Below are 18,479 nucleotides of genomic sequence, written 5' to 3'. Positions count from 1 at the left end.
CTGATTTTTGTTTCTGTTTTCTCTTCCATCCTTTACTATGGGTACTTGTACCTTTGTACAAATTCCATTTTGATTCATTATAGTATTTTTATTGTATCTCTTTATATTGACTTTTAGTGATTTCTCTGGATATATACTATACACTCATAACTCATTTCAGTCTATTGTCAACATGTTACCACTGTGCGTGAAGTACAAAAACTATACATCTTTAAGTCCCTTTCTTCTCCCCACTTATACTAAATATTTTTTTAATTTTTATTTTTATTAGTACATGTTTGCAGTACATAATGATTACATTCATTGTTGGGAGTTGGTATGTGTATATAACACATCTTAATTATTTTCATATACCCTTCTCCTCTCCCTCTTCCTTCCCTCAATCTCTTGGTCCCCTTTCCTTTGCAAAAGATCTATCTCCCTGTTTCTTATTACCTATCTTCTATTTTGCACTTTAATTTATTTATACTTTGAGTTTCTCATATAAGACAAACTATATGATAGTTAAGATTATGTGTCTGATTTATTTCACTTAACATTATGGTCTCAAGGTGCATCCATTTTTCTTTTGTGTGTATGTGTCAAGGTGCATCCATTTTTCTACAGATAACTCAAATGTATCATTCTTTATGACTGAGCAGTACTCTATTGTGTATAAATACATTGGTACCATAGTTCATGAGCTTAATTTGTTCTACAATTTTGGAAAAGATGGCCACATTTGTGTTTGTGTAGGAAAGATGACCATGGTTGTATTTGTTACCCGATACAGAGTTTGCAAACAAAAACAAAATTTTGCCAAATGCTTCTGTTTACAAACCAAATTGTTTGCAAACAAAAGTATTCATGAACCAAGGTACCACTGTGCCACATTTTCTTTATCCATTCATCTGTTGATAGACATATAGGCTGCTTCTAAGATTTAGTTATTATGAATTATGCTATAAATGTGGACATGCATGTATCACTATAATATGTCTTTAACTGTTTCAGGAAGACACAGCTGAGTCAAATGGAATTTCTTGTTTTAGTTTTTGGAGCAATCTCCATACTGATTTCCATAGTGATTGTACTGGCTTATATTTCCACTAACAATGCAGAAGGATTCCTTTTTCCCTGCAGCCTCCCCAGCATTTGATTTCTTGATGATAGCTATTCTTCCTGGAGTGAGATGGAATCTCAGTATTATTCTAATTTGCATTTATCTGATGGCTGGCAATGTTGAACATTTTTTTCATGTACTCATTGGCCATCTGTACTTCTTCTGAAAAGAGTCTATTCATTTCAGTTGCCCACTTTTTCCTCTACATACATTTAGAAGCACATTAGACGGTATTACAGATTTTGGTTTAACCATCAAATATAATTTAGAAAACTCAGCAGGAAAAGAAAATCCATTATATCTACTCATACTCTTCATAGTGTTCTTTCTTCCTTGCTGATGTTCCAAGATTCTTTATTTTATCATTTCCTTTCCATTTCAAGAATTTCCTTGAGTTATTATTTTCTAGGGTAAGTCTGCTGGCAACAGATTCTCTTCGTTTTTCTTCCTCCACAAATACCTTTAATTTCTCTTCATTCCTGATGGGTATTTCACTAGATATAGAATTTTGGATTGACAGTTCTTTTCTTTCAGCACGTGAAAAATATTGTACCACTTCTCTCTAGCCTTCTGGTCTCCATGGTTATTGATGAAAACGTCACTGTCATTTGAACTCTCAATTGATCAATTACCTTATAGGTAAGGCTTTGTTTCTTTTTTGCTAATTTCCATATTTTTTCTTTTCCTTTGGTTTTCAGAAATTTGATTGTGATATGTCTTGCATTGGATTTCTTTGGGTTTATCCTGTTTAGATTTTAGTAAGCTTTTTAAATCCGTAGGTTTATGTCTTTTCCAAACTTGAGAAATATTTGGCAATTCTTACTTCAAATAGTTTTTCAGTCCCACCTTCTTTCTCCTCTCCCTCTCAGAGTCTGATGACATAAATGTTAGATCTTTTATCCTAGTCCTACATGTTCCTTAAGTCTCTGCTTATTCAGTCTATTTTCTGTCATTTGCCCAAATTGGACAATTTCTGTTGTTCTGTTTTCCATTTTATTGATTCTTCCTCTATCCCTGCCATTCTGCTATTGAACCAATCTGTTGAGTTCTTTATTTCAAGTATTGTATTTTCCAGTTCTAAAATTTCCTTTTAGTTTTTCTTTTTTTGTTCCATTTTTTTGCCAAGACTTGCTTTTTTAAAAATTTATTTGAAGCATGTTCATAATTGCTCATTGAAGTATTCTTTTTTTATCTGTTATTTATTATAATTATTTAAACTTTTTTCAAAGTAAATATGCATTTTGTAAACTATGTTAACATCAAAACTTAAAAATATTTGAAAGAGGGCCAGGGATTTAGCTCAGTGGTGCTGCTGCCTGACTCACAAGCGCAAGGTCCTCAGTTGGATCCCCAGTAGCAAAAAAACAAAAAGATTTGAAAGATTTGCAATTTTTGTGTGATTTTTTTAGCTGTGTAGTTTTCTGAGTATCTTTCTTTCTTTTCTCCATTTATTCTTTTTCTCTCCTTTCTTTTTCTTATTTTTTCCTTTGGTGGCATCTTCAGTACTTGAATCTGTCTCGCTTCCTGAAGAAGATGATGACGGAAACACATGATCATCTGAAGAAGAAGATGTCCCTGATCTATGTCGGGATCGGTGGTGTTTTGGGTTTTGCTTTTTTTCTTTCTTTTGTTTGTTTTTACCTTTATAACGGGTAGGCCTAGTATCTTCAGGACTTTTTTGTGTGGACTTGTCATCCATGTGTATAGAACCTGCCTGCCATGTTGGAAGCCGCAGGAAAACAACTGTTCTGGCCTGGCCTCACAGCCCAGGGTACTGAGCCCCGCGAGAGGTGGGCGCCGCGAAGCCCAACGTCCAGCCATGCAGCGGGGCTCGGAGCTGCGTGACTGAAGTATTCTTATGATGGCCTCTTTAAGTGCCTTCTCAGATACTTCCAACATCTGTGTCATCTTTATGTTGTCATTTGTTTTTTTTCCCCTCATTCAAATTGAGAGTTTCTTGTTCTTGGTATGATGAGTGATTTTCTATTGTATTCTGAACATTTAGGTATGATATTATGAAACTCTAGATCTTATTTAAATCTTCTGTTTTAGCAGGCTCCCTCTGATACCACGATGGCAGAGGAGGGTACCACTACCCCATTACCTCAAAGTAGGGGTAAAAGTCTGAGTTTCCACTTTTAAAGATTTCTGAAATTTTAGCAGATTGCCAGGTGGGGCAGAAAAATGACAAACTGTTCTTTCATTTCTAAAAGTTTATTTTACGTTTATGTGTATTTCAATAATGTTTGTGTTAATGATGGGCATTTCAAGTGTCCCTCAGAATAATAAAACATATACCATAACTCAAAATATGTCCAGCAACAAAAAATGCACATTCTGAATCATCACTCAAAGATAAATATTGAAGTACCACTAAAATGGTTAAGTCTAAGTTCCTAAAAATATTAAAGATAAAAAATCTAGATTCCCTATTCAGCCATCTTTGACATCCTTGGAGGGGGAAAGGGCCATGCTTTATTCCTGTTGAGAAGCAGCATAAATTCAGGCTCCCCACTAGATTTCCACTAATACTTTCTTGGCCAAGAATGGGAGTAGCACCTTTTTACTGCTCCCATGTGGCCTCTACTGACTCAGAAGATGGGGGGGATCACCTTGTTATCAAGCAAGGATGGAAAGTGCTGGCTTTCCACTCTGCCTTCTCTGACACCACCCATGTAAGATGGAAGGGGAACCTGGTTACTGCTAGGATAATTTTCTATTTTAATTTTTCATTCATTCAACAAATATCTATTTGATGTTAATCTGTGTCAGGAACTATTCTAGGCACTGGTGATACAGAATTAAATATGACAGATAAAGGCCTTGCCCATCATAGAGTTTGTGTTCTAGTGTGACAGGTAACAATAAACAAATATTTAGTTTGATTACTAATTAAATTGAGGGTATTATTTTAAATAAGGTTGTCAATAAAGGCCTCACTGAGGGGGTGTCATTTGGGAATAGAGCTTAATAAAGTGAATGAAGGAGTTTTTCAAAAATTGAAGTGAAGAACATTCTAGATGAAAGGAACAAGATAAAATAACACAAGGCAGAAATTTAGTGTATTTAATGCATGTGTCTTAATAGATATTAGAAAGAAATATAACTAGCACATCAAACCATTTGATTTCATTTGATATTATTGCTTAAAAAGAAGCTAAGTTTCTTTTTGTTTCAAAAAAGGATTATCCAAAAAAGGTTTCCAGGAACTGGAAATACAGGTCAGTGGCACAGCCCTTACCTAGCATATACAAGGCCCTGGATTTGATACCCGACACTTCCCCCCCAAAAAAAGTTTCCACATAATTACTATATGAATGTGGTAAGTCTCTCGACAGTATTAAGGCTTAGGAAACAAATCTATCTCTGAAGTGTATAATATTATTAGTCCCATTTAATAGATGAGGGAACTTTAGCTTAAGGAAGTTAATTACCTTGTGCAGGGTCACACAGCAGATAAGTGAGGGAACTGGGATTCCCCACGAGAAGCTGAGGATCATGCTCAAAGCTTAGAAGCGGAAATGAATTTTCCTTCTGCCTGGTGGAACTGCTGATTGTTGCATACAACAAACCAAGAAATGTGGAAGAGCAGTTGGGGGCTTCTAATGTAAAGCATTTTTGTTTGTTTGTTTGTTTGCCCAGAGTACATGCCTAAAGCAACTGTATTACTCATTCTCCTCCAGCTTTTAGTACTGAAATGATCAAGGGGCAAAAGGAAGGTTGGAAATTATTAGAGAAAATAAAGTACACCACTCAGGGTTCTATAATGTCTAACTGTTGACAACTTTCTCATCTACCTGGAGGCCCTTTAACCAACTGAGATTCAGGTACTGTCTTGAGTACAATCTCCAAATCCAGAAGTGCTAAGGGTTGTTTGATGCCAGAGTAACCAAGCCCAGCTCCCTTGCTTCACTGCTGAGGGGCAGCTGCTGCAGGATTCTCACCATAGAGTTGCAGAGGAAACTGTAGGCAGCCCAGCCCATGGGCCCCTCTGCTGTACCTGACCAGGGACATCCCCAAGGCATGGTCAGGCCACCAGGGAGCTCACAGTCTTTTGAGAAAAGGAAGCATCTTTATAGGCTCCTGGTTTACCCATATCCTTCTGCCTCTTTGCAGCTCCAAGCATATTTGGGAGGGAAATTTCATAAAGATTTCTAAATTGAGTTCGAATTTCAAGTCTATTGTGACATGCAAATTAGTCCTGCTTGCCCGTTGGCAGCAATGCAGCTGAAGTGCCTAGAGACGGGCCATAAAATGAAAACATCAAAGTGATTAAATGTGCCCGAAGAGTATAATTGAGTGCATGAATAAGAGAAAATAAAACAAATTGATTTTCTCCAGTGCCAGAAAAACAGAATAATTGAGGACAAAATAATAGACTTTGAAGTAATCAAAGTGAGGAATGCACCATAGTGACATAGAAACAGCCAGTTGTGGGAAAGATTTACTGTGTTTCTGTTATCATTTTTACAACTTTAATTTCATTAGCTAATAAATACAAATCAATTGGAAAATCATTCAACCAGAGAGAAGGCAGTCCCAAGCCAAGATTTTTATTCACATCTCAAACAGTCTGAGGCGCTGCTTCTTAATCTACTTTCATGGACACACATTTCCCCTGTGAGCCTAAAACTAGTTCTGAGAGCCCTCTACTCTGGAAGTGGTGATGTTCTGCCAGTCAGCTTTCCACATATACATTCAACTTTCTTACTTTTCTTTTTTTTTTTTTTTGGTACCGGAGATCGAACTCGGGACCTTCTGCTTGTGAGTCAGGCGGTGGAACCACTGAGCTAAATCCTGGCCCTTAGATTCAACTTTCAAAAGGGACACTTTTATACCCCACCAAGATTTCTAACAGACAGAAGTGTCTGAGTGCAAGCATTTTGGTTTACAAAGATGATATTTTCGTGGCACTGACCAGCACCCATGATCTTACAAGTGAAGTCCTTCTGGCTTCATCTGGAGGTGGTGATGGTAGCAGCAGCTGTGGCAGCAAGCACAGCAGGAAGACCTCCCCTTCTCACAGCACTACCGAGCATCTATGGCTCACTGCTTCCATCACTTCATGCATACAGACACATATGTATATGCTCCTGCGTGTGCACGTGCGCGCGCACACACACACACACACATACAAAGTGCACTGAAATCTGATCTAAAACCTGGAGGGCCAAGGAAGAGTATGCCACCCCTTTGGCTTCCAGTCTGGTACATTACTATGATGCTGGGGAAGATGAGAAAAGTGTGATAGTTTTTATCTATCTAAATGTCCTTCACAGCCTCATGTGCTCATAGGTGGGGCTTTTGGGAGTGACCAGATCATGGGTGTGGAATACTGATTAGTTTAGCATAGTTCTGGGTGTAGGTGACAGATTAACTGAAGAGGGAAAACCCACCCTGAGTGTGGGTGGCAACAACCAATAGCCTTATAGTCTGGATGGAATAAAAAAGGAAGGAAGGCTGCTGCTTCCTGCCTGCCATGCCATGAACTGTTTCTCCTCTTGCCATGCTGCCCTGCCTTAGAGCCAGCTGACTATGGACTGAAACTTCTATGTTTTAGTTACTTATCTCGTTGCTGAGATAAAATACACAACACCCACAAGTTAAGGGAGGAAAGGTTTGTTTAGCTCACAGTTTGTAGAGGTTTCAGTCCATAATCTTCTGGCTCCAAGGCAGAGTGCCATGGTAGAAAGGTATCACAGAGAAGAAACAGTTCATGGTGGGCAGAAGGTAGCAAAGCAAGCAAGAGATGACCACAGCTCTTCATGTCCCTTATATCTTATCCAGGCTACCTGCCCTAAGGGTGGGTAGCACACATACCCGAGTGCCCTTGATCCTAGCATTGCACCATGAATCAATCCCAGTGTCACACATTCTAGATCCAGCCACCTCTGAAAAAGCCCCACCTGTGTGGCTTCAAAGGAACATCTAGACACAACCTATAACACACTATAAACTATGAGCTGAAGTAAACCTTTCCTCCTTTAACTTTGGATGTTGGGTATTTTGTCTCAGCAATGAGAATGTAACAAGACAGGAGGAGAGCTAGGATGGGACAGACTTCTCATGTTAATTCTGGTGATAGAGCCCTGGCAACACCAAGCCATGCTAGAACCAGCTGCTGAAAGATCACAGAGCAAATATGAGATTGCTGCAGAACTATTTTTATGGCTTCTCCAAGAAAAGAATCCCTCCAACCCACTCCACTGCTGGGCTTAGTAGCCCTTCCCTTCAAGATCCACAGTGATGGCTGATGTGACCTGGATTGTGAGTTTTCCTTTCACAGGACTTTCAGCTACTCTTCCAGATGTTCGTGACACACCCTACCTTCAGGGGTCCACAGTTAGCAGCCATGCCTTTGGCTCTAGTAAAGGTCTTTGAGACCATTGGGACTATAAACTTGGGTGTGCAGAAGGAGTTACCAGTGCTGAGACTGGCACTACTTGCTGGCTCAGTCACAATGGCAAGGTTAATAGATTGTGCCTGCCAGGCAATTTGTCCTGGAGAATTTCTCTTCCAGAAAGAGCCTAGATGCTGAAGGGAGTCTCTCTGAAATTCTGATGACATCCAAGGCCCAATCATGATGTGCCTTGAGGTAAAATAGGGGATGGACATATTTTGTCCTTTTGTATAAAAGAACAAGAGCTCATCTTCAGTTCAAGCCAAAAAAATCCCAGCTTCCATTTCCCAATGGTGTTTGGGTGGAGCAAATGGCTTTCAAAACTCTAAAGTATTATACAGATGTAAGGCTGTATTATTCTTCCTACCACTGCTATTCCCATTATCCTGGATTTCCCAGCCCAGAATTTTTGTCTGAAAAATGTGGAGAAGACACGTTGAGTAAAGAACCTGGGAACTGTGACTCCAAAACCACCTGGAAGGCACTGCCCAGCCCAGCAAATAGATAAGCTGTGTGGCAGGTATGCAGCCCACTCCTGTAATGTCACCTCTGCAGTTACTTGTGCCCATTCCTCCACATAGAGCCAACAGTTTTACACATAGGAGGGGAGAAAAAATGAATCATAGGCTATTTTAGAAATTGCTTCAATTCTGTTTGAGCCTGCAATAGTCCTTTGCAAGCTGAGACCACAGCACCCTCACCATTGGGATGTAATATCCTTTAAGTGCTGATATCCTGTAAATGCCAGAAGCCTGGTGGGACTAATCCACAACCCCAGGTTCTAATTCAGGTCAGAGGCAGACAAGTGGTAATTGGTTGTTCTATGTAATTGTCACTGAAAGGGTTTTTTATGACAAGAAGGATCGACATTCCAAGGCACACAATGCAGTTGACGATTAAGAGCTAAAAATTAAATCAGCCATCCATATCAGCACATGCCCAAGTCTGCACAGAAATTCTTACTGCCATTGCTCTCAGGTGGAAAGGAAGACCCCCAAACCTGGCCATGATGAAGGCAGCAACTGGAATACTTACTCTAGTCCAGATCATACTAGATCCCCTCCCCTCCAACAGTTCCACCCTTCTCCCCCTCCCTGGCCTTCATCCTAGGTTCTGGCCACAAAAACCTTGCAGTTGCCTTTATCCTGCTCTGTCCCTGCTACCGGGAACATTTTTTTTTTGGTACCGGGGATCGAACTCAGGACCCTGTACTTGCGAGGCAGGCGGCAGCACCACTGAGCTAAATCCCTAGCCCAACATTTAACATTTTTTAAAACTATGGAACACTTCACAAATTAGTGTGTCATCCTTGCTCAGGGGCTATGCTAATCTTCTCTTTATCGTTCCAATTTTAGTATATGTGCTGTTGAAGCAAGCATGCTTCCGGGAACATGTTCCCCCTTTGCCCTTCAAGATGCTACCTGTTCTATGAAGCCTTTCATCCCCTAAATATGCCTTCCTCACTAGACTGAAAGCTTCTTGAGGGCAAGAGCTGTGTCTTGTTCTCCTCTGTGACCTCAGCACCCAGCACAGGGATTATGCCATGTGGACACCAGTAAAGGCTTGTACAATACCCGGACAGAGAAGTGGACCTGATTGAGCCAAGGAGGGCCGCACCCACCATGTGAGAGTCTCAGACACTGGAACCCTGGGTGCCAGATACCCAAGAGCCATCCCTACAATGATTTTTCTCAAAATGTGCCTCATGTTTATAGGAGAAACAATATGAGATGACACAAAGGCATTTTTAATTTTAACAGTCACTTTATTGTATGTTTTAAAATGTAATAAGCACATCAAATTTTATTTATATTACTTCTTAGGGTAGATGAGGCCAAAATAGGTATTAAAGTTTTAAAAGTGAACGGATACACATAGAAATATTTTAGGTAGCTGATGATGCAGATGTTAAATAAATATGACAATATTCCTAAAAGGACTCTTCATGTGACGGTAGCTGTGAAAATATTTTTCAACAGTCCTGTCTTAGTTACTTTTGTCTCATTGCTGAGACAAAATACCTGACACCCAGAGTTAAAGGGGGAAAGGTTTATTTCGCTCACAATTTGTAGAGGTTTCAGACCCTAGTTGGCTGGCTCCAAGGCAGAGTGGCACATGGCAGAGGAGAACAGGTCATGGTGGGGAGAAGGTAGCAAAACAACAAGGGACTACCACAGTTCTTTCTGCTCCTTTTATCTTATCCAGGCTACTTAGGGCGGGTAGCACTCACACCTTTAATCCTAGTGCCCTTGAGCCTAGCATTGCACCATGAATCATTCCAGCATCACACACTAGATCCAGCCACCTCTGAAAAAGCCCCATCTATGACCACATGAGGCTTTGGGGGTACACCTAAACACAAGCCATAACAAGTCCTACGTTTACTTTTCTGTTTCTTTGTGGTGCCACTCAGCCTCCAAGTGTTCTGGGGTCACCCTCATATTCCTCCAACCTGCTATGACTCCATCTGCTGAACCCATTTGACACCTCTCCTGGTAACACTGATTCTCCATATATTAGCATGTGTTGGCTCACCTCAGCCACACTTCTAAGGTCCTTAAGAGCAATGACCATGCTTGGATTGAACCCAGAACACTGAGCTACATCCCTGACCCCTTTTTAAAATTTTATTTTGAGAGAAGGTCTTACTAAGTTGCCCACACTGGCCTCAGCCTCCCAAGTAGCTAGGATTACAAGTGTGCACCACTAGACCTGGCTATGAGCAATGACCAAGCTGTAGGCCTCTGTGGATTAAACAGAAAAGTGTGTGATCAGCTGCTCCATATGTAGCTCTACAGATATCTGGTCTTTTGATGAATAGGTATTAGAGCACCTGTTCCATACCAGGCAGTCAGAGGGTGCTAACAATGGAGTAATTAACAAGACCAGGCATACAGCTTGTAAGGATATACAGTACACTAATAAAGAAATGCAGCAAGTGGGGGATGTAGCTCAGTGGTGCTGTGCCTATCTGGCAAGTGCAAGGTCCTGAGTTCGATCCCCGGTACTAGAAGAAAAAAAATGCAGTATGTTTTCAGTGTGTTAAGTGCATTGATGAAAATAAAACAAGACCATGTGACAGAAAAGAAGTGACTTGGGAGTGTCTACTCAGCCTGGGTGATCATAAGGCCTCTCAGAGATGAGTTGAGACCTTTCAACTCAAGGTAGCAGAGGTGATGAGATGGGTCAGGAATGAGATCTAAGAACAAAGCATCCCAGGCAGAAGGAACAGCAAGTGCAAAGGAAGAGAAAGCCCTGAGAGGGAAAGGAATTCGTGTGTTCACACCACACCAAGATCTGTGTGGCTGGAACCAAGTGACCAGGGAGGGCACAGAGAGGAGATAACACACAAGGAACCAGATCCTGCAGGTGAGTCACTTGGGTATTATTCTAAGTGTGACCTGAGACCACTAGAAGTTTTGAGGCATAAGAGTAATGTAGTCTGATGTATAAACAAATGCTCTGACTGCTCTATGCAGAGTAGGTTGTAGGGGACAAGGATGGAAGCAGGAAGACTAGAGTCATCCATGCAAAAAGTGGTAATGGTTTGGAGTAGTGATGGCAATGAAGGGTGGAGGAACATAGGTGGATGTGGAATGTATTTGGAGGTAGAATACACAGGGCTTGCTAATGGATTGAAGAGAACAGTTGCAAACCAAAAAGGGATGACCCCCTAGTCAGTGTCATGAAGAAAGAAAAGCACAAGGAGGCTCTTCTATATGTGCACTGTCCAATAGAGCCACTGCTAGCCACATATGGCTATTTAAATTCAGTTCCTCATTTGCACTAACCATATTTCAAGTGCTTAATAGCCACATGTGAGCACTAGCTACCATATTGGGCAGAAAGTTCTATTGGACAACACTGCTGTACATTTAAAAACCTAAATATTAAGAGAAAAAAATAAGCCACAAACTTGGAAAATATTTGCAAAACGTGTATCCTGTAAAGGATTGTATTATCCACCTCCACAAAATACAAAGAACTATTAAAACAACAATGAGAAAACAACCCATTGTAAAAGTGGGCAGCCAGGCATGGTCGTGCAAGCCTATAACCCAGTACTCAGGAGGCTGCAGTAGGACAACCTAGAAGGAGGATCACAGGTTTGAGGCCAGCTGGGGCAACTTACTGGGACCCAGTCTCAATTTTTTTTAAAGGAACTAGAGAGATAGCTCAGTGGTAGAGCACATGCCTAACATGTGAGAGGCTCGATCCCTAGTACTGAAAAGTGCAAAAGATGTGAACAGGCAGCTCACCAAAGAAGATATACAGATGGCAAGAAAGTATATAAAAAGATGTTCAATGTCATGTATTACTAAGGAATTGGAAACTGAAACAATGAGATACCACTACATACCTATTAGAATGGCTAAAATCCAAGACACTGACAACACCAAGTGCTGGAGATGATGTAGAACAAGAGAAACTCATTTATTGCTGGTTGGAATGCAAAATGACTCGGCTACTTGGAAAGACAGTTCAGCAGTTTGTGCCAAAGTTAACTAGTCTTACCATTTAATCCAGCAATTGCTGTCCTTGTACTTACCTGAATAAGTTGAATATGTCCATACAAGAAACTGATATTTATGACAGCTTTACTTATAATTTCCAAAACTTGGAAGCAACCAAGACAACCTTCACTGGGCAAATAGATAAACTGTGGTACATCCAGACAATGGAATACTATTTAGTGCTAGAAAGAAATGAACTATTAAACCACAGAAGACATGGAAGAAACTTAAATGTATATTGCTAAAGGAAGGCACTCTGAAAAGGCTACATACTGTATGACTCCAACAATATGACATTGTGAAAAAGACAAAACTACAGATACAGTAAAAAAAAAAAAATGAGCAAATGTCACCCTTCTGGGGAAGGAAGGGAGGGATGAATCGTGGAGCTTGGGATTTTTAGGGCAAGGAAACTATTCTGTAATGGTAGATACATAACATTAGGCACTTTTTTAAATTCATAGAACTGTACAACACTAAGAGTGAACCTAATATAAACTGTGGATTTTAGTTAATATATCAGTATTCAATCATCAGCTGTAACAAATGTAACGTACTAATGCAAATGTTAATAATAAGGGCAATTGCCTACAGGAGCAGGAGGAAGAGAATATGTGAGTGTTCTCTATACTTTCTGCTTAGTTTTTCTGTAAACCTAAAAGTACTCTAAAATAACCTATTCATTGAAGAATAAAGCGTTCACCAGCACCTAGCAAAGTACCTAGCACAGAGTAGACAATGTTTGTTGAATAAATGGATAGACAAATGAGTTGATCATTTGATAGATAAATAGAACACAGGTCCCCTGAGTCACAGTTCAGAACTCATTCTTGAACATCAGAGGTAGGATGACAATGTAATTTATTGTCCAGACTAGGATATTTGAGAATGAAATGAAGTGCCACAGATGTAAATCAAGACCATCCCAGAAATTTCAAACTGGAGGACCATGAACCACATTGTGCTTCCAAAATTGTTTTGTTTGGCCACTCATATTGATGCTCCACACAGTTTTCTTATTTTCATTTTTTTTTCAGTGCCACAAATGGAACCCAGGGCCTCATGCATGCCAGGCAAACACACTACCACAGAACTACAGCCCCGGCCTCCACACTAAATTTCTTTTTTTCTTTTTTTTTTTTTTTTTGGTACCGGGGATCGAACTCGGGACCTTGCGCTTACAAGGCAGGCGCCGGAACCACTGAGCTAAATCCCCAGCCCCACACTAAATTTCAATCAGTTGCCCACATTAAATACTGTGGAAATGTTGCATTAAAATGCACATTTCTGATCCTTCGGTTCATGAGCATGATGATTGTGTGTTCATGCCGTGTGCATGAGATGTGCCTCCCTCCAATCTTATTACTAAGGCACATTACCCATCTGATGTTTTTAAAAAATGTGCATTTCTGACTTCTCTTAGAAAATGAAAAGCTCTGGTCACTCTGGGCCCACGTGGCTGCACAGTAGTGAATGGCTGGAGCTGAATACCAGCTGCCAGCTTTGCAAGCGTGTGTTTCCCTGTTTGCCTCAGACTCTACCACTCCCCTTTGTACATCTTACTAAAAGCCAAGTGTGAGTTTCCACTTATCATCCCACTTACACTGTTCGGGTTTTGTTTTCTCTTGTAATAGAGTTGAGCAAAAAGAAACTATTTCTTATACTGATTGTGATTCAAAGTAGGAAAATGGAAAAAAGCACCAAAAGGACTCCAGATTTCTGCTTTACTCACATCCAGTATAGTCTCAGTCTCTCTGTCCATTGAGGTTTTCCCCTCTGTCCTGTCTCCCTGGGATCCAGCTTGTGTTGGCCTTTAGAATTTTTCTCAGGCTGCTACCCATTGCTGGAAAACATAGATGCAAGGGGGAAACAATGGGCATCATTTAAACTTACATTTTTATTGCTATCCAAATTCAACATTGCTCATCAACAACTTTTGGTGGAAATTATTTCCGTTGTTTTTCTTAATTACCTCCAAATGTAACTGGAGAACAAGTCAGAGCAACAGAAAAAAGCACCCACCTTTCCTCTCTGTAAACACGGGCCATTGGAATGCTGTGACATGTTTTATCCACCTAAGTGTTCACTCATTCCCAAGCTCTTGACTGTGCTTCCAGATAGAGGGACCCTCACTTAAGTACAAGGATCCCCTGAAGTTGTCCTCCACAGAGAAGGCATGAGACAGAAACACAGGAATGGGGCCTGTCTGAGCTAAGGGGTTGGACTTCATAGGCAGTCAGAAGCTGCTAAGTTTTTGGAGCAGGAGAGGGATGTGATCACAGCTAGAAATTGTCAGGGGACAGCTCCAGAAGCAGGAGCACCAGTCAAGAGCCTGTTGGAGTAACCAGAATAACAAGAGATGTGATTTAAGGTGGAGTCAGATTTGAAAGAACATGTTGAGATTAGGCTTGCAGTTCATCAAACATGGAGAGGCGTGAATCAAGAGATGAAAAATCAAAGACAATCCAGAAATTTTGAGTTTAGGGGTTTAAAACATCAGAAACATGATCCAAAAAAGAGGGGAAAAGTTGCTAAATTGAACCTCATCAAAATTAACTTTTGCACTGGGGATTTAGTTCAGCGGCACTGAGCCTGCCTTGCAAGAGCAAGGTCCTGAGTTCAATCCCCGGTACCAGAAAAAAAAAATTAACTTTTGCTTTGCAAATGAAAAGAGAGAAAATATTTGCAAATCATATATCCAACAACAGATCTGTATCTAAAACATATAAAGAACTCTCCAAATTCACTAGTAAAAACCATGGGGGCCGGGGATTTAGCTCAGTGGCTCTGCCACCTGCCTCACAAGCAGAAGGTCCTGAGTTCAATCCCCGGTACCAAAAAAAAAAACATGGGCAAACACTGGGCTTGTATCTCAGTGTTAGTGTACTTACCTAGCATGCCTTAGATCCTGGGTTTGAGATAGATAGACAGACAGACAGACAGATAGATAGATAGATAGATAGATAGATAGATAGATAAGATAGATATAGATATATATGGGTCCAGGCATAGTGGTACATTCCTGTAATTCCAATACAATACTCTGGGAGGCTGAAGCAGGAGGATCACAAGTTTGAGCCCAGGGTGGGCAACTTAGTGACCCTGTCTCAAAATTTAAAAAATAAAATAAAGAGCTAGGGATATAGTTCAGTGTGAAGGCCTTGGTTTAATTCCCAGTACCACCAAAAGGGGGAAGGGGGCAAAAGACATAAGGAGGATACAGAGACAGCAAATAAGCACATGAAAAGATGTTCTACATCATTAGTCATTAGGAGAAAGCAAATTAAAATCACAATAAGATATAACTAGCTACCTGTCAGAATAGCCATATAAAAACAACATCAGATGCTGGCAGGGATATCAAGAAACTGGATCCCTCAAACATTGCTGGTAGGAATGTAAAATGGTACAACCACTCTGGAACACACTTTGACAGCTTATAAAACTGAAGATGCAGCTACCGTACAACCAGCAGTTACACCCCTGGGCATTTATCCCCCCCCCAAAAAAATGAAGACTGTTCACACAAAAGCCTGTATATGAAAGTTCATAGCAGCTTTGTTCATAACAGCCAAAAACTGGAAAGAACTCACATTCCCTTCAGTGGGAAAATGGTAAAATGGACTGTGCTACATCCACACCACAGACTATTGTTCAGCAGTAAGAGGCAACACATTTCATGCACACCACGGATTGGATGGATATTAAGGACAGTATGCTGAATGAAAAATCCCAATCACAAAAGTTTATATACTATATGATTCTGTATATATAACATTCTCAAAATGATACAATTTTAGAAATAGAAAACAGTAATGCTTATCAGGAGTTAGCAATGGTGAGGGAGGAGGGTAGCAGGAAGGACATCTTTGTAGTGATGGAACAGTTCTGTATCTTGACTTTGGTGGAGCTTATGCAAATCTACACTTGTGATCAAACTGCATAGAACAATACACCCATAAGGGCTAAAACTACTGAAATCTGAATAAGGTCTGTGACTTACACCAATGTCAATTTCCTGGTTTTGATACTGAAAAGTGATTGTGTAAGATATTAATAATTTGGGAAAACCTGATGAAGGTGACACAGGACCTCTTGGTACAATTTTTATAGCAATGATCTGTAAATCTATTAGTAATTAAAAATTAAAATTTAAGTACAAAAAAAGAATGAACTATTGATACATGCAAAACATTGTATGAACCTCAAAGGCATTATGCTGAATGAAAGAAGCCAGTCTTAAAAGGTTGCATACTGTTTGATTCCATTTGTGTGACATTATCAAAAAAGACAACACTACAGTGATGGGGAACAGATCTGTAGTTAACAGGTGGTAGGAAAGGGAGGATGATGCAAAAAGGTAACACAAGAGGATGTTATACAGAATTGTTCTGTGTTATGAACTTATACATGTGTTTTTAAAAATCACAGATGTGCACATACCCAAAAAAGCCAATTTTACTATAGGTTAATTTAAAAATTAAAGTAGCAGGGCTGGGAGTATAACTCAGTGGTAGAGCACTGAGTTAGACCCTAACCTATGAATGAGGCCCTAGGTTCAGCCCTCAACACTACAAAAAAAATAAAATTTTTCTAAAAATTAGATAGGCAAGTGGTTTGTTTCTGAATCATTTCTTCTTTCTTTCATTTATACATTGACTCAGCCATTTACTGAGCACCTACTATATCTGAGGCACTGTACTAGATTTTGGAGATCAAAAGTAAGACAGTGCAGGTCTCTGCCCTCATGGAGCACTTTTCCTGCTGCAGAGAGGTGGTCAGTAGGGTTTGGAGCCCACTGTTTCTACTTAGGGATGTGCAGCATGCAGAAGGTTGCCAAAGGACCAAGTTAGTATGCTTTTTATTCCCGGAGTCCAGTCCTGTAAGACTGAAAATGATCCCTTTTCTGAAAAGGGTCTTAGGCCTGAGGGCAGGGGAAGGCCCTCTTTCCATACTTCACAGATTCTCACAAGGGAGACTGCTAAAAGGGGAAAGAAGGAGAAAGAAAGGTTGCTGTGGAAGAAGATTTGATGTAGTTAGCTCTGGAGCCTGAAAAATGTTAACTAAATGCATGTGTGTATTTGTGGTAGAGGAAGGGCTGAAATGGCCATTTTTTTTAAGCTCATGACTCTGTAGACTAGTGATAGAGCTGGGCTCAGCTAGATGGTTCTTCTGGTTTTGACGGGATCCACCCAGCATCTGCAGTCAGCTGGCTGTCAAAAATGCCAATCACAAAAGTTTATGTACTATATGATATAAAGTTTACTATATGACATGTAGTTTATATACTATATGATATGAGCCTCAGTCTTAGGTCTGGTAGTTGGCTGGTGGTTGTTGGGGTGACAGGAGTAGCTGGGCTCTTTATCTCTCATCATCCATCGGCTAGCATGTGCTGGTTCACAGGGTGTAATCACAGGGTTCTCAAAAGCAGGAAGAGAACCAGCCACAAAATCCAAGTGCTCTTTTTCTTCTTCACAGCTTTACTGAGGTATATAATAACACATTACCTGAATTTGAAACATTTTTTTTCCTCTTCTCTTTTCAGGGAACATGAAGCATGTGGTCTAGTTCACAAAAAGAGATCAGGTTTCCAGAGCTGACCAGCAGTGCCTGTAATGAAGACAGCGTGTTTATGCAAGCAGTTTGTGGAATTTGTGACTGCAGGGGAAATTTGGACAAAATTACTTCCTGAAAATTTCCAAGGGGCACCAAGTAGCAGCTGGCCTCCTGGGTTGAGGAGGCAGGCACCTCAGAGTCCTCAACTAGGCCTAGGGGAAGAAGGAGATATCCAACATTTAAAGTTCCTATTTTTTAAAAACACACAAATGCAGTTTTTAATCTTTGAAAATTATTTTTAAGCACATTTGGTCGGGAGGTGTTTTTATTTTCTTAAAAGAGGTCAGAGCTGGAGGAGAGCATGGAGTTCTGGATAGCAGAGGGTTTGGGCCTCAGGGCCATCCAGGTGGAGCCCTGGGGAAGGGGCACCAATCAGAAGACTGGGAAGTAGGGGGAAGTTCCATTGGTGTTGTTTTAGGACTATATCTATTTTGATTTTTAATAAAACCTCTGAAAACCTACCTCTTTGTCCCATTGGTCTCATTGTAAACTGCCACTGACAGCACACACAGTTCTGAACTTTTCCTATCGTAGAACTTATCATCAAGAATAAACATGCTGCTTCTGTGCTCTCCTCTGGCCCAGCCTCGGAGGCTCTCCTTGAGTGCTGGATCCCACAGGGAAACTCATGGGTTCCCACCCCAAATCCTGTGGACAGAAGGCCAAGCTCTATCCTGTGCTGGGGCCAATCCATAGGGCAGAAGTTTTGGGAAACTGATGCTGCAATCATGGAAAGGGTCTTGCTGGCACCCTAGGCAGCAGCTGCCTCTACCCCGGAAGGATTTAGGGATGGGAAGGACAGGGCATGTCAGATCTTCCTAAACAAATGTAAACAGCACATGTG

General features: G+C 40.5%; 1 protein-coding gene and 2 non-coding genes across 21 annotated transcripts in view; 2 read left to right on the top strand and 1 right to left on the bottom strand.

Moving 5' to 3' along the window:
- The window catches only part of Hdac8 (histone deacetylase 8), a 235,006-nt gene extending 216,910 nt beyond the window's left edge, over positions 1-18,096 (top strand). For 5 of the 19 annotated variants that reach the window (XM_004872670.3, XM_087210552.1, XM_021250500.2 and 2 more), the window contains one exon: positions 17,565-18,096. In XM_004872670.3, coding sequence (XP_004872727.1) covers positions 17,565-17,587 — 23 coding nt within the window. In that variant the 3' untranslated portion in view covers positions 17,588-18,096. Of the gene's footprint in view, positions 1-1,622; positions 1,742-2,605; positions 3,411-17,564 lie in introns of those variants that run through there. The other 14 variants (XM_021250492.2, XM_021250491.2, XM_021250496.2 and 11 more) reach the window with 9 other exon arrangements.
- On the bottom strand, positions 8,775-8,881 carry LOC147828295 (U6 spliceosomal RNA). Its single transcript, XR_015451050.1, has one exon. It is a non-coding gene; the product is annotated as a U6 spliceosomal RNA (small nuclear RNA).
- On the top strand, positions 13,307-13,405 carry LOC147828294 (small nucleolar RNA U13). The gene has a single exon (XR_015451049.1). It is a non-coding gene; the product is annotated as a small nucleolar RNA U13 (small nucleolar RNA).
- Positions 18,097-18,479: the final 383 nt, after the last annotated feature.

The sequence above is a fragment of the Heterocephalus glaber genome, unplaced genomic scaffold (genome assembly GCF_053883595.1).
Source record: "Heterocephalus glaber isolate CG9 unplaced genomic scaffold, H.glaber_assembly_v1.0 deba00001145, whole genome shotgun sequence".
NCBI lineage: Eukaryota > Metazoa > Chordata > Mammalia > Rodentia > Bathyergidae > Heterocephalus > Heterocephalus glaber.
Note: the sequence above shows the minus strand (reverse complement) of the source record. Positions and strands in the feature narration are given on the sequence as shown.